At 53.0% G+C, this 15,838-nt stretch overlaps 1 protein-coding gene across 3 annotated transcripts in view; it reads right to left on the reverse strand.

The window, feature by feature from the left end:
* Window positions 1–2,555: 2,555 nt before the first annotated feature.
* BDKRB2 (bradykinin receptor B2) overlaps window positions 2,556–15,838 on the reverse strand; it is a 29,325-nt gene continuing 16,042 nt past the window's right edge. Inside the window, exons 2-4 of one of the 3 annotated variants that reach the window (XM_087447744.1) lie at window positions 10,534–10,698; window positions 9,334–9,446; window positions 2,556–6,330 (exon numbers count right to left, since the gene is read on the reverse strand). In XM_087447744.1, the coding sequence (XP_087303870.1) occupies window positions 5,172–6,330; window positions 9,334–9,407 (1,233 nt within the window). In that variant the 5' untranslated portion in view covers window positions 9,408–9,446; window positions 10,534–10,698 and the 3' untranslated portion in view covers window positions 2,556–5,171. Of the gene's footprint in view, window positions 6,331–9,333; window positions 9,447–10,490; window positions 10,699–15,838 lie in introns of all 3 variants that reach the window. The other 2 variants (XM_087447745.1, XM_087447746.1) reach the window with 2 other exon arrangements.

Here is a 15,838-nt window from a genome sequence, read left to right on the forward strand (position 1 = left end):
AATGAGGCTGCTATTACAAAATCTCAGTGCAAGGGGGCAGCCATCAGTCTCTGGGAGCTGATTCTGCAGGAGGCGAGGATTCACAAGGCCTAGAAGATGCAAAGTCTGTTTACTGGGGCGGAAACCGCCCAACCCCAGGCTCAGAAGCTCTTCATGCAAGAAGGCACTTCGAGGGCTTTCTCGGTGACAGAATTTGCATCTGTGTGTTAAGGCAGGAACACACCAGGAGCAGGTGGGCTTCTGGAGCACCCTCCTGAAGAACCACAAGGCCTTAGCAAGTTACTTCCCTCTTGGGGCCTCAGTTTCCACGTCTGTTGGAACGGGTGATGATCTGAGCACCTGCCTGCCTGTGTGGTCATGAGGTCAACTCTAAAAAAATGCTCAGCACAGTGTGAGACATTTTCAAGGGGCTCCTTCGACCTCAGCCAAAAAACCGCAGACAAATCATTACACTTTCAGCCATTGCTATTGCCAAACCACGACCTCCTTGCTCATCCCTGACCCCCACATCCTCCCGCGGCTTGGCTAGAGGTCAGAGCTGTGTGAGGCTCTGCAATGGGCTCAGGGATTGAGTAACAGGGAGATAGCAGAGCACATTGCTGGGGTCTACAAATCGAGACTTCACTTTCTGAATCATGAAGACTCCACTCAAGTGGCTTCATACATCAATGGTAGCCATCATCACTAGCATTATTCCCTTTGGGTCACCTGGCATTCAGTTTGCGCTTCTGAAAACTGGGCCCTCACCCGCTCTGGCCAGGGCAGACTCAGGAGCTGGGCCCGTTGCTTGGTTCCAAGAACACCAGAGGCCCCCCTGGGCTTCTTCCCGTTGCCCCAGCTTGCTGGGGCCAAGGAGGGTCAGGAGAGGAGGGGCCGCTCGGGTTGCCTGGCTGTGGAGGGAGGAGGCAGGAGGGAGGCTCTCCCAGCCGGTCTCAGTCTGCCGACAGCCCTGCTCAAATTTCCAGCCAGGTGGCTTCCATCTGGATTGCAGACTTCCTTGAGTCATGTTCACATCTGTGAACAAAGTCCCTCAAGTGAGTGGGCTTCCTCCGGCACTTGTGGGCAACTTTCTTCAAGCTCAGGGCCTCGGTGAGGGGTGCAGGCTGGGTGGAAAGTGTGGGCATTGAAGGGAGAATGGACTATCTGCTGGGCTTTCTCCAGGCACCTGTGTCCAATATGGCTGGAGGGTAGAGAATGAGCCAGAGACGAGAGAGAGGGAAAGAGACAAGGCAGGGGCCAGCTCATGAAGGATCTTGCAAGCCACGTTATGGATGGAACTTTATCCCAAGAGCGGTGGGACATTATTGAAGTTTCCTGTTAGAAAGTGCCATCATCACCCTCACCATCATCTTCATCACAGCCGTTGCCATCACCATAGTCATCACTATCATCATCACCATCATGTTCATCACAGCTGTCATCATCACCATCATCACCATTGTCATCACCATCATCTTCATCACAGCCATCATCATCACCATCATCGTCACCATCATGGCAGCTCACACATGTTGAGTGCCAACTATACACCAGGCACTGTGCTAAACACTTTCATACACTGATCTTGTTAACAGTTCTGTGAGGTAGATGCCCTTATTATCCCCATTTTACAGATATAAACATAGACTCAGACAGGATATGTGAGATACCCAAGACCACATAGTAGATAAAAGCCTGAGCCAGAACTAGAAACTGGAATCCAGGTCTGCCTGATCCCACAGCCTTGGCTCCTAAACACTGTTATTTATTTTGGTCTCCTTACGATTGTATTCACATTCTTAAAAGACATCATTGGCTGTAGAGTGGAGAATAAGAATTGGGAGATGATGGTAGTTAATATCAGAGATGGGAGACCAATGAGAGACGACAGTTAGACACAGAAAGAAGCAGATAGATCCAGGAAACACTTCAGCGGAATCTAAAGGGGGTGCTGATCGACTAGGTGGAAGGGACGAAGGAGAGGGTGCATTCAGTGATGAGCCCCGGGTTTCTGGCATGGATGGATGCATGTGTAGACGGAGCAGTGCATTTCTGTAGACACAAGATGCAAGTTCTGCTTATTGAATGAGTGAATGAATGAATACATGAATAATGAAGGGGTCCCCAAATGGAGTGGGTAACGAGTTCCCCATCACTGGGAGTATGCAAGCAGTGGCTAGACAGCTGTTTAATCTAGACATTGTAGAGGACACTCCTGATTTGAAGGGGAGGTCAAATGGAAGGCCCTCAATAAATACATATTGCATGCATGAATGATTGAATGGCTGCCATCCTTATGCTTCTAGGGCCTCATGGGGCCTCAAGGGCACCTGATGGGAGCTTGGTAATGAGTTACCAAGGTAGGACTGTAGGATGGGGGAAAATATTCAAACCCTGCTAAATTTTCTTAAATTTCTACTTGAGTACTTATATTTTAGAAAGTACATTTAATACATGTTAATAAGTATACACATTGGGTATGTGTAATTAAAATTCTTTTGCTTACAGGGATACACAATCCCTAAAACTGGGACACCATTGATCTACAGGACAGAAGCCCTAAAGTAGGTTGAGTGGGAAAAAATGGAACCCCCCCCCAGGGCTTCTGACTTCCACGGCAGTGTCCCTGACAAAACTCAGGGTTTTGGGAATTGTCACAAACGAGAGAGTTGTGCAAAAACTCCTCATCTGTTTATTACGCGGTACAGAAAAGACAGGTTACATCCGTTTTCTCATCGGATGTGAAATGCTTCCTCTACAATGTAACAGCATCTTTGGGTCTTTCACAGGACAGATGTTCTTTATCACAGTATCAACACAACCCCCAGGGCAGCTCCCCTCCCACAGACCGGCTGCTCCTCAAACCACACACGGACCCTTGAATGACTATTAGGAGCCCAGGGCTGTGATGTGGCTCTGCTCGTATGAGACTCTCAGACCATCGCACACCCTCTGAGGAATGAGTGCCGCACATTACAAAGCGCAGCCTCCTTTTTTTTCATTCACAATAGCGCATGGCTTAGCTTCATTTTAATACTAAACGTTCCTACCTCTTACTTCACCTGTTTTCTTTCTGCAGCTACAAGTGTGTATGTTTATTGGGGCAGAGGGGTGTGGGCAGAGGGGCGAGAAAAGCTGGGATGGGAGGGAATCTTTTATGACTCTTTTTGTTTTAAAGCCCAGAGCTGACTTGGTCAAGACTTATGCGCTCTTTGCCATCCCAAACCCCCGGTCCTCCAGCTTCTATCCTCTCCAGGGAGAGTCCGCTGATAAATACTCATTTATTTTATTGAGCGAGTGCGCGCTGCCCGGGCGTGCCTGCCTTACCATCCTGGGTAGCTCCCAAGTCCATTGCTACTGAGTGGCCCTCCCTGCCTTGGTTCTAAGTGGCTGGGTCTTGGAGCCTGGGTGGTGCGTCCTCCCTGTCTCCCTGGGGGCTTGGCACGGTGCCGGCCACAGCAGGTGGATTTTAAGATGCCTAGAAAAAGAAAGGAATTTTTCCTGGAGGACCTGGGGCTTGGGAGGCAGGGCTGTCTCTTAAGCCTCTGGCCAAGGCTGCTGGTCCAGTTTCCTCCTCCCTGACACCTGGGACCCACCCTCCGCTCGGCCCATCCCTGGCCTGCCCCGCCCCTGCCCCGCCCACCAGAGGCAGAGCGGCGGTCCTTCGCTGGTTCTTTGGGCAAATGATCAGCTGGGAGGCCGCCTGGGGAGTGCGTTTTCCCATCTCAGCGTGGACCTGTTCCTTGTGTGGGGCCGTGTCCCCAGGGCTTCTTCACTTTCACAAGCGCCCCGGCCCAGGCATCCCAGCTGGGACGCAGGCCTTGCTGGCCCAGGGCTGTGGGTGACACCTGGGAGGCGCTCAGCCCACTGTGTAAGGGAGGTTGGTCCCGGGAGCAAAGCTTTGGGGTAAATGACCTGCGTGCCTGTATCATTGGTCTGCCGCCCTGGGGTGGCCCCCGCTGGGCCACCTTCAGATAAACCTTTGGTTGGTGCCCCTTAGTTGCTGAGGCTCTGAGCCCTGGGGTTCCCTGGACCAGTCGGATCAGGAACCTTCTCTCTGCCTCGTCACAAATCCAACGGTGAGGAAGTGGCCTTCCTCCAAAATGCCTGTTTGTGCACATGTTGGGCGGTGGGGGCCAGAGCCAGGGGAAGGAAAGGTGGCAGGGGGCTAAGACCATTGAGCGCCTACTGTGTGCTAGACACTGACAGGCGCTTTACACAACCATTAGCTACAACACTGATTCCCCTCTACAGAGCTGTGCTACACCTGTGTCTTTTTCCTGATAAGAAATTTATCTGTGTTCTGTGTGCATGATAAAGCCTCATGTCTACATAGCACCTTTGACTTTTCCAGGTACACCAACATCTTATTACAGAGGAGGAAACTGAGGCAGGGACAACGCAATGTGCAACTAGTTGTCAGCTGAGCCGGGATGCCAGGCTCCTCACCCCTCTCCCCTGCACCGCCCGCAGTGCCATGGTTGACCAGTTGTAGAACAGCCTTCTGGTGGTTGCACATGCGCTGTCATCCCCATGTGAGTCTGCGAGTTCCTTCAAGACAGAGGGCGCACTGTCTCTTTCTTCCCTCTTGCCACAGTGCTCAGTGCTGCGTATACAGCAAGTGCTGGATAAGTGCTTATTGGGTTCTTTGTTGGCTCAGGCCACCTTGTCCATGAGCGAGGGGAGCCACAGAGTCCTGGTCTCTGGGTTCCTACCAGGGATCCCTCAGAGTTTAACCTTCATCAGTCTGAGAAACCATCCTCCAAAGTCCCAGCTGAGTGGATGTAAGAGACCTAAGGCAAAAATTCAGCCAGGCCTTGTGTGTGCATTCAGCCACTGCACCAAAGCCGGGATGACAGTTCTTCTGGAGATCTGAGCTGTCACGCTGGGGCAGGGTGGGTCACCACGTGGGAGAAAAGCTCAGTCACTCCTGTCCCTGCCCCCAGGTCCCCTCCACTCCCGGGAAGGAGCAGACTGGCCCAGGGGTGGCAGCAAGTAAGAACAATAATACTGTCGTATTTATGGAGCCCTTGCGGTGCATAAGGTCACCCCATCCTCACAGCCTTGCATACGGCAACTTGGGCAGGCAAATTATGCTCCTGTGTTTTAATGGAGACACTGCCTCGTGCCCAAGGTCGCACATGGGATGCCTTCCTTTCCTCCTCAGGCACATCCTGAAGAGCAGCTGTCCATCAATCCTCACGCGCATTACTCGTAGCCCTGCTGGCATCCACTCCCACAGGTGGGCTGCTCCCCACCCACTCTGGTAATTTGTGAATCTGGCGTTCCACCGAGACGGAGGTCCGCAGCGTGCCCAGGGAGCTCTCCGTCTTGTTGGGCTCCGACATGCAGCCCCCTTTCTGGCACAGTCCCTGGTACACCTCCCGCGACTTCTTGCGGAAGCGTTTGCCCACGATCACATACACCAGCGGGTTGAGGCAGCTGTTGCTGTAGGCCACGTAGGAGGAGATCTGCGTGAAGACGTCGATGACGTGCTCGTCCCAGCAGCTGGAGAGGATTTCGAGGCGCAGCAGCGTGTCCAGGAAGGTGCTGATCTGGAAGGGCAGCCAGCAGACGACGAACAGCAGCAGCACGGCCAGGACGAGCACCGTGGCCTTCCTCTCTGTCTGGATCTCCTTGAACTTCTGCATCTCGTTGTTGCGCAGCACCCCCATGATCTGCACCGTGCAGAAGCTGATGACGCACAGGGGCAACAGGAAGCCCACGAAGTTCAGGAGGATGTTGGTGAACACCTCCCAGGTGCGGGATGGGTAAATGATGATGCAGGCAGTGACGTTGTGTCCCTCGTCTCTGTACTCCCTCATGGTCCGGAAGGCCAGCATGGGCGAGCTCAGGAGCAACGCGCACCCCCAGATCACCAGGCTGTAGAGTTTGGCCCAGCGCACCCCGCGCATCCGGCCCATGGACATGGTTTTCACCAGGGCCAGGTAACGGTCGATGCTCACCAGCATCAGGAAAGAGATGCTGCTGTAGAGATTCATGTAGAGTATGGTGTTCAACACGCGGCAGAGGAACTCCCCAAAGAGCCAGTCGAAATTGTTGGCGATGGTGATGGCCCAGAAGGGCAGCCCACAGGCCAGGATCAGGTCCGCTGCGGCCAGGTTGCCCAGGTAGATCTCCGCCACCGTGCAGCTGCTCTTGTGCAGGCAGAAGACACTGAGGACAAAGAGGTTCTCGAAGGCCGCCAGCACGAACAGGGCCCAGAGGAAGGGGGCCTGGATGGAGTTGAGCCAGCTCCACCACTCAGATGGGAAGCAGGTACTGCTCTGGGAGAGGGTCCCATTGAGAGCAGGCGCAAGGACTTGCGAGGTGATGTTGAGCACGTCGGCACTGAAAGAAAGTGGAAAAGAGGCTGTTACACCTTCAGCTCACAAGAAGAAGGAGAAACGGCTGGTGCAGAAGGAGGGGGGACAGGACAGCCCGTCTGTTCAGCAACAGCTTCCAGAAGATGAAGTCAGGGGGACTCAGGCCTTTTCTGCGCCGTGCTCGGGGACTCCCTGCCTCCCTGGGGTCTCAGAGAGGTGTCTCCTCCCTGGGTCTAAACTGAGAGCTCGTGTTCTTCACCTCGCAGCTCCGCTGGGACGTTCCCTTGGCCAGCGTCATCCCCAGCACGAACAATCACGAGGTTTGGACCCTGGACCTCCTTGAAGCTTCCACGATGGGATGATACATAGCACATTCCTTCCTTATCGCCCAGGCCCCTCCCAAGGGAGCTGGTCATCTGTCAGCCTCTCAGGGTCTGGCTATGGGTCAGTAATTTATTAGAGAACAAAAATGATGTCATTCCAGATAGGAAGATTCCAGTCTGGCTCCAAGACCATGGCGCATCTGCCCACTCCCTGTCTCCTTCTGGCAGAGGGCGGCATCATGCTTCTGTACCCTCCATCAGTGAAGCATTGGTGATCAGAGGTTGTGTGATGGAAAGGGAGGGCAGGGGCTTTGGAGCCAGACAGTCTCCTGGGTTCAAATCCCAGCTATCCATTAGCTGTGTGACCTTAGATAAGTGAATTAACCTCTCTGAACCTCAATGACCTACCTTGTAAAATGGGAATAACAAAATCTACTTCTCAGGGTTGTGATGGGGATCGCAGACAATGTGCAAAAAGCCCCAAGCGCTGTAGTCGTTCAATAAACATGAAGAAGTATCTGTTTTCGTGAACTGATGAAAACAACCAATGTCAATCTCCAGCACCCCTGTTTGCACTTTCTTGCTCCTGTGGTGACTTCATCATGAACCCACTGGCTCCTCTTTCAGTCTTGGGTGAGACTCAGACCATGGGGCAGTTCACTTTCTAGAAGTGTTGCTGTTAAGGCTAATTCATCCCTACCTCAGTGAAGAGGCATGGGGCTTGGACAGACGTAAGTTTCAGTCCTAGCTGTGTGGTCTTGGGCAAATTGCTTGACCTCTCTGAGCTTCCATTTTTTTTTTTCTTTGGAGTAGAGTATTGCTGTCTTCCTGGTTGCTTTGCACAGCTGTTGCAGGGTCAAATGAGAGAGTGGGCATGAGGACACGTCGAGAAGCCGAAAGCACATCCCAGGTGCAGGACAGTTGGGCATTTTCCTAGCGCCCGTGGGGTGGGCCGGGGGAGGTGGAGGTGAGGGCTCTTCCTGGTGGTTGATTGTTGGGCAGGCTCATGGTCGAGGAGGTGAACAAAAAATTGTGGGAAAGAATCTGCTGATCGCCTCTGGGCTTTCCCGGGAAAAGTCTGTCTACTTCCTGGAGCGGCTGGCTGGCTTTGAGGGGCCAGACTGGGGACCTGCAATTAACTCGTTCATCAATGCAATCGTTCTCTAAATGTGTCTTGAGCGTGTTCTCCATGCTGCAGGGGACCAGAGGGGAATACCCGTGTCCCCTGCCCTGCCCGAGCTCCTGACACCTGCAGGCAGTGTGTGACAAGTGCCGAGGGGTGGGGGGAGGGGCAAGGGACACGGAATTGGGTGGGGGAGATGGAGAAGGTTGAAGGTCACCCTGGAGCTGGGTCTCGAGGGACAAGGAGCATGACAACAGGGGACAAAAAGGAGGGGGGGCAGACCAGGCAGAGGCACAGAAGTGGGGGAGCCTCTGGCATGTTCCAGAAGGCGGACTAGATGTTGGACTGGGAGGTGGGAAGTGGCAAGGTTGAATAAGGGGATAAGGACGGTCATCACTGGATGTTAGGAAAGTGAGGCTTTGCCCCCGAGGGCTTTAAGGAGGGGCTGATGGAATAGAGAATGTGCTCTGGAAAGACCCTCCTGGCGGAGTGGTGGTTTTAATAGTCTTTGATCTTCCTCCCTTCCAAGGGTGGAGTTTAATTCTTCTTCCGGTGAATGCGGCCGGACTTAGTGACTTGCTTCTCACCCATGGTGCCAGCGACAGTGTGTGACTTCTGTGACTAGGTCGTTACAGGCATTGCAGCTTCCTCCTTGGCCTCTTGGGTGGCTTGCTCTGGGGGATCCCAGCCACCATGTTGTGAGGACCCTCAAGCAGCCGCGTGGAGAGGCTCCGTGGACAGGAACCAGCTTGCCGCCGTGGAAGTGGATCCTCTGGCCCCAGTGAAGCCTTCGGTTATTCTGGTTCCCCAGCGTTTGAGTCTTCCAGCCGAGGCCTCAGACCTCTGGGAACAGAGATGAGCTGTCCCCACTGGGCCCTTGATTCCTGACCCATGGAGGTGGGCAGGCTTCTCTGCAGAGCCTCTGAAGGCAAGACCTCCCCTTGGTCCAGCCTTTGGCTGCATTTCCACAGCTACAGAAGCCCTGTTTCCTCAGTGCCCAGGCTGGGGGAGCTGTCTCTGGTGGTCTCCGTCTTTAGAGACTGAAGGATCACACCAGATGCTACTTGTTAATTTCCCAGCAAGACAACCCCTAGTCAACGGGATGGCACCTGGCCCATAGTTGGCTCCGAGAAGCCACAGGATCCTCAGAAGATGGCCCGGGGGTACGTAATTGGGAGTTACAGGGCTTGCTCTCTATGTCTCTGGCTGAGAAGCTGGCACAGTGACCTGGTACATCTCTGTCTGCTTCGTTGGTTGTGGCCTTCAGAGTCTCACTCTCTTCATTCATTTCCAAGTTCATCCGGAAAAGCTCACATATGACCACCAGTAATGTGTCCTCCTCCTGCACACATCCCCCCAAACCCCACAGAACAATCCACTCCCTCTGCCCCCAACAGGCCTACGGGGATTTGAACACTGGCCTCACCAGCCCTTGTGAGGTTTTGTCTTTGGATTTAATACTGCTTGTTGCTACAACTGTTGTCCAGGAGATGAGGGTCGCCATCTCCTGGGTGTTCTCCAGGTTGTCTGCACCGCCCCACCCCGACCTTAAATAGTAAATCGAGGAATCCCTTTGACTTACCTAGAAGAGGCCATGATGGGCCCAGAGTCCTCATGAACAGACAGGAACATTAGTCTCTTCCAGGCTGAGAACATCTGGCCTCAGAAAGGGACGTGAGTGAGGCCCCGCCTGGGCTGACCGGAGGAGAAAAGATGGTTAGATGGGGGCTGGGGACCATAAAACATGCGTATGCTCCACTAACGAAGGGAAATGGAGGCCTTCACTTAACGAAGATTTATTAAGCATCTACTGTATACTGGATGCTCGGGACATCATGGTGAGAACAGGCACAGTGTCTGTCCTCAGGGCTTACAGTCTACCGGAGAAGCCAGACATTGCTCAGACAGTCACTAACCATTGCAAACTGATATAAGTGCAATGAAATAAAATGAAAGGTCCCATGACAGCATATAACACGGGGCCCTAAACCAGCCTGGGGCAGGAGGTGAGCAGGTGAGTGAGGTATTTACTATGAGACCGGAGGGTGAGCGGGAGTAAAGTGGGTGAGAGGAGGGTGGTGGTAAGGAGGATGTCTGGGCGGAAGGAGCAGCAGGTGCAAAGTCCCTGAGGTGGGAAGAAGCTTGTTGTGAAGGCCCTGGTGGCTGCTGGGGGACACGGGATTGTGGTGGGGGCAGAGTGGAAGCAGGGAGACCAGTTAGCAAGTGCTGCCCATCAGTCTAGGCAGGGGATGATGGAGACCGGAGAGGATGAATTCCAGAGGTGTTTAGAGACATGCCGGGTGCAAGACTGGTCATGGAGGGGTTGGGGAGGAGGGTGAGGAAGGTGTCAAGGATGTCCCCCCAGGTGCTGCTGTTTCCTAGGAAAGGAATAAGGGGAGGGCTGGCTTGGAGAGAGAGTCCTGTGTTGAGACTTGACCCTGTTAAGTTTGAGATGCTCTTGAGACCTCCAGGTGGGGGTCCAGAGCTCAGGGGAGGGGTCGGGCCTGGAGGACAGGCTCACCCTGTGCGATGGAGGAGAACTAGACACAGGATCTCCTGGGGCTTCGAGCCCAGAGACAGGCACAGATGAGTATTTCCCAACCATCGTGGGGGTTACGGCTACAGCGTGCTCTCCCATTCTGAGCCGGGCCCTCACCTGAGCCCCGGTGAGAGGTGTAAGCCTTTCTGCCCAGTGGGCTCTTATCGACAAAGCCTTTCTCTGTCCCTCTTCACGTTTACCTGCACTCCCATCCAGGGAGGTAGGCATCGGCTGTACACTTGCCTTGCAGAGGAGGAAGCGAGGTGCAGAGAGCTGGGGTGACTTGTCAGGGTGCCCTTGCTGGCAAGACTTGGAGGTGGGGCTTGAACTCTCCTTCTGGTGCCAGACCTCCATCTCTCTCCAGGATCCCACGTGACCTCTCGCTCTTGTCTAGGAAGGAGGCGAAACCTGGGTGCATGGGTGCGTGTGCGTGTTCGTGGGTGTAGCCACAGATCTGCCCTCCCCCAGCTTTCAGCCGCTCCTGAGCTAGGGGATTGGCTAGCTTCCAGAAGCCTGGCTTCCGGAAGCCCAGCTCTCCTAATTCAATTGCGGGAGGTGGAGATAAGACAGCGGACGGTTCAGGAAATTTGAACACATTAGGTAAAAAGTGGATGAGTGGTAAAGCAGGAAATGAAGAGGAAGATACTCAATGAACACCCCGAAAATGTTTACCCACACCCGTAAGCCGAGCTGAGGTCAGCATTTGGAACTTGCAAGAGATGCAATGAGCAGCAAAGTCCTGCTGATCCTTCAAGGAGGGGTGGGGGAAGGGAAGAAAGACCTAGCAGATTGCCTTTCTGAGGGGCCCTGCCTGGCCCAGGGAAAGAAAATTCAACTAGCGGTCAGAGGTCACGTGTTTGATGCACTCATTCTGTAACAAAAATTATCAAGTGGTTTTCGGGTGCTGGAGCTTGAGTGGGGAAGAGCGAAGACGAGCTTCCCCTGCCCCCATGGGGCTCCTTCTCTAGCTGAGTCGTCCAGCCCGGGGAGCTCAGCCTGCCCGCAGGCCCCCCATCTCCATCTGGACAGGCACAGGTCGCTGAGGGCCTCCCAGCTCAGGCACCCTGGGGAGGTGTCCACTGCCCTCCCTCATGGGTCTACCTGGTTAGGTGTCCCTGGATCTGGCTGAGTCAGCCCAGGTGGATCCTAATTACTTGCTAATGGCTGTAAACCTTGCTCTCCTTTTCAAAACAAAGTGGAGGGCTTTTCTCTCTCCAATATCCAGAGAGCAGGTGGTTTAGGACATGAGAGAAGTTGGGCGTCTGGAGGCGACTCTGGCTGTTTCTCTGCATCTCTTCGGGGGTGTGCCCTGGGGTAGGACCTCTGTGTGGGATGCCAGGGCTGCTCCAGGTCACTCTCCCGCAGCCCCACTGTGGGCACCACACCACGGGCTCTCTGCCTTCTGGCTTCCCATTGGGTTTGGCGAGTGGGGCACCAGCAGGAGGCTGAGGATGGGACACTGGCTCTCAGTTCCCTCCCTTGGGGGCTTCCAGGGGCATACTGGCTGGGCCTGGGCAGGAATTCCCGGCTACTACCAGGGGCCTTTCCACCTGGCTGGCTGGTGATTCTGGTAACTCCCACCTCCTCTCCCTGGCTCAGGCCTCAGGTGGAAGGGAGGGTGCAGTGGGACCTCTGCTGAGGCCTTTGCTGGGCTAGCTCTGAGGCCCTGTGGTGCCCCACACGCTGTCTACACCTCTGTAAACAGACCCTCTGTTAACATTCTCTTCATATTACCCAATTTGAATGTGCCCTCTTTCCTACTGCGACCCTGACTAATATATCCTGGAAGTATAAACTCAGATGTCAGAGAAGCATTTAAAGGCATTGGGCAGGGGGGCTTGGTGAGGGGACACATCGGCACGGGGGTCGTGGCGGTGGTCAGGAGGGTGGCACTCTGTGTGATCTTGAGCGAGTCCCTTTATCCCCCCTGGGCCTTGGTTTCCTCATCTACAGAGACACGTGTGTGGACCTATGCCCGCCCCCCAGACTCTGATCCTCATGGCTGGGGTGGGGGTGGGAGAGGAGATGACTCTGCTTCTGGGTTTTTCCCTCATTTTTCAAACTGATGCTTTAGAAGGAACATCCAACATTCTGATTCACTTGTACTTTGTCTCCCTCAGAATTCTGTCCGAGAAGGCTTACTTTAAAAATATTTCCCTTCGTTGAATCACATAAACACTGGACGTGGGTGCTGTCGGGAGCAAATTCCACTTTAGTCTCAGAGGGAGCCTATTTTGGTTTCCCCAGAATCCGCGTCTGAGGAGCTCGGAGACTGTGGCAGCCACAGAATGCACAGCATCACTTTCCCAAGGGCGAAGTTTTCCCTTGTATGGAGCCCCGACCTCGTAGCCAACACCAGTCCGGGATTTTATGGTTGCATGTTAGAGCAGGGAGTTGTTTCCCACAGCGAGGGCTGTGGCCCCGATGGTAGATAACCCCTCCAGGGTAGGCTGAGGAGAAAGTCTCAGGGAGTGCTGGTGTGTCTTCAACACCTCTCTGGTATTTGTAATCCCCTTTCAACAAAGAAGGCAGGCCTTGGGCCTGGGCTGGCCCCTTGAATCCAGCCAGACTGTAATAACATTGTTTATAGTCCATCATATTTATTTTTTACAGTTTATGACAATGCTACCCATTTTCCGTTTAAGTTGGCCATACGAAGTTGTAGTTCAAAAGTAAGTCACTATTAAAGAAATAGTGGTACAGGTGGCAGAGATGTGGCAGAAACTGGGCATGCGGAATGACCAAATGTGGAAACAGCTCTAAAGTCTCCAGCTGGAAGCTCACATCACAAACCGGGAGGCCCAGCCCTGCGGTTTGGCTCACGGGCTCCGGAGCAGACCTGGCATTGGTGGCCTTCCATCAGCCTTGTTATTTAACCTCATGGTGCCTCATTTTTCTCCACCGTAAAATGAAGGTTAGTATAAAAATAGCCACTACTTCTTAGGGCCACTGTGAGAAGTAGATGAGTCACCATGTGTCAAATGCAGGAAGCACGTGGTGGCCATGTTCCAGAATGTGCCCCGATCTTCCTGCACCACCCAGTGGGCCCGTCTGTTTCAGCCACACCAGGGGGTGGGAGTCAGGAGGAGGCCCTTCCACGAGGCCTGTTCTCCCGCTCACAGACCAGCTCAGGTTTCCAGACACTGATTCCACAGCTGGATGGAGAGAGGAGTGCTCATCAAGCCATGCTGTGGTGGCATCCCATATACAAAATAGGGGAAGATGGGCACAGATGTTAGCTCAGTGGCATTCTTCCTCAAGCCGAAAGAGGAAAATTGGCAACAGATGTTAGCTCAGGGCCAATCTTCCCCACCAAAAAAATAAATAATAAAAAAATAAATAAAAGATAATATAACTGTAACCAGGGAGCCAGGCAAAGAAAGGGATACTGAGGATCTGATAAAAACTAACATTATCTGTTGAGTGTTTCACAGATGAATGTTCGGGAAGAGCCTAACCACAGAAGGGCCCACAAGCAAGCTGGCTGGAGCCGGTTCTAGCCACCTCAGACTGCTCTTAAGTGAACTGAAGTGAACCGTCTCCATTATAATTTCATTGTCATTTTAAATTCTCCTTCTCTGGGAGGGACCAAGCTGTCATTTTCAGATCATGCGATGTATGTGGTAGTATGTATACACGCCACACATGTGCCAAGGGAGAACACAGAGGTTATACAAGGAGCCCCGATCTTGCGCCTTTTCCTTGACTAAATATTCAGAACTTCCTTCTGATCTAACAGTAGAAGGACCCCTCACACCCCTGTTCGGGGAGACACTATGGGAGAGATCCCTCGTGTTCTCCATTGCTTGTGCAAGTAATAAACCTTTCTTCACCTACTTCTGCTTTTGTTGTGCTTTTTGGCTCTGCGCTCACCAAGAGACAACCCATTGAGTTCAGTCTCATAACCACAGTAAAGGGCATTTAAAAACACTAAAATCTCCAAGTTCTACCCCTGAACACAGCTCTTTTCATATCCACATTCAACCATCCTTTCGTCTCCTGTGGTTTTAAATGGAAGATCATATCAAGGGAATTTTTCCATGTTGTTCCATGGTTGTCATAACGACACCTTTAAAAAATACATTGTATTTGTTTGTTATTATTTATTAACCACTCCTTTATTCCAATCCCTTTGTATGTAATACATTTTCATAGTGCTCCAGCCACGGTGACCACTCCCGTTCCCCAAGGATATTTCTTACGTTCCCCTCACCTCTACCTTTGCTTTTTTTTTTTTTTTTTTATTTTTCCCCCAAAGCCCCAGCAGATAGTTGTATGTCATAGCTGCACATCCTTCTAGTTGCTGTATGTGGGACGCGGCATCGGCATGGCCAGAGAAGCAGTGTCGGTGCGTGCCCGGGATCCGAATCCGGGCTGCCAGTAGCAGAGCGCACACACTTAACCACTAAGCCACAGGGCCGGCCCACCTCTACCTTTGCTGAGGCTGCCCCCTCTGCCCTTCTGCCCTTCTGCCCTTCTGCCTGATGAAGTCGAGACCGGCTCAGGTACTAACCCTTCCGTGGAGCCTCCCAAGTGTCCTGAGATGGTCAGTTTTATGTGTCAATTTGGCTAAGCCACAGCCCCGTTATTCAATCCAACACTGATCTAGGTGTTGCTGTAGATGTGATAATCAGTTGACTTTAAGTAAGGGAGATTATCCTGGATTATCTGGGTGGGCCTGATTTAATTAGTCGAAAAGCCTTAAGAGCAGAACCAGGGTTTCCCAGAAGAAGAAGAAATTCCACTTGTGAACAGCAGCTTCAGTCCATGCCCGAGAGTTCTGGCCTGACCTTCCTGATGGCTTTCCGGACGGACTCTGGACTTGCCTAGCCAGCCGCTTACAATCATGTAAACCAATTCCTCACAATAAATCTCTTAATACATGTCTCCTACTGTTTCTTTTTCTCTTGTTGAACCCCCTCAAGCAGCAGAGTTCTCTGCCCCCACTCCCTCGTCTCCCTTCTCCATGATGTTTATTTAGAGCACGTCTATTAGAGGTGCATGTGTTGCTTCTTCCTTTCTCTGTCATGTGCCTAACCCCTAGTAGGTGCTCAAAAAATGATTGTTGACTGACAGCGGGCAGGGTGATCCTTATTTCTCTTTTTCTCCCCAGCAGACACACTTGCCGGGTAGAAGCAAACAGAAATGGAAGAACTTCCTGTGTGCCCCACCTGTTACATCCTCAAGACCACACTGTGTGTTTGATGCATCATTATTCCCGTGTTCCAGATAAGAAAGCGGAGGCTGAGCAAAGTAGCCTGAGATGGTTCAGGCTCACACAGCTAGCCAGAGGCAGGGCCAGGATTCAAACCCAGGTCTGCCCCAGTCCAGATCCCAAGTCCTTTCTCTTGCACCAGACTGTTCCCCTCCCAGTGAAGTTCCTGGCGCAGGGCACCCCCGCGGGATAGCTGAGGGATTAAGCGGCTTGCAGGCCTGGCTGTCCCCGGCCTGGAGGGGGTGCTGTGACTTCATCCCTCAAGGGAAGAATCTCTGCAGGTGGCTGCAGGGGGCAGCTCAGACCAGGGCTCAGCTGGCTGCACGGGGGCGG

The sequence above is a fragment of the Ceratotherium simum genome, chromosome 24 (genome assembly GCF_057802395.1).
Source record: "Ceratotherium simum simum isolate JZ-2026a chromosome 24, ASM5780239v1, whole genome shotgun sequence".
NCBI classification, from domain to species: Eukaryota; Metazoa; Chordata; class Mammalia; order Perissodactyla; family Rhinocerotidae; genus Ceratotherium; species Ceratotherium simum.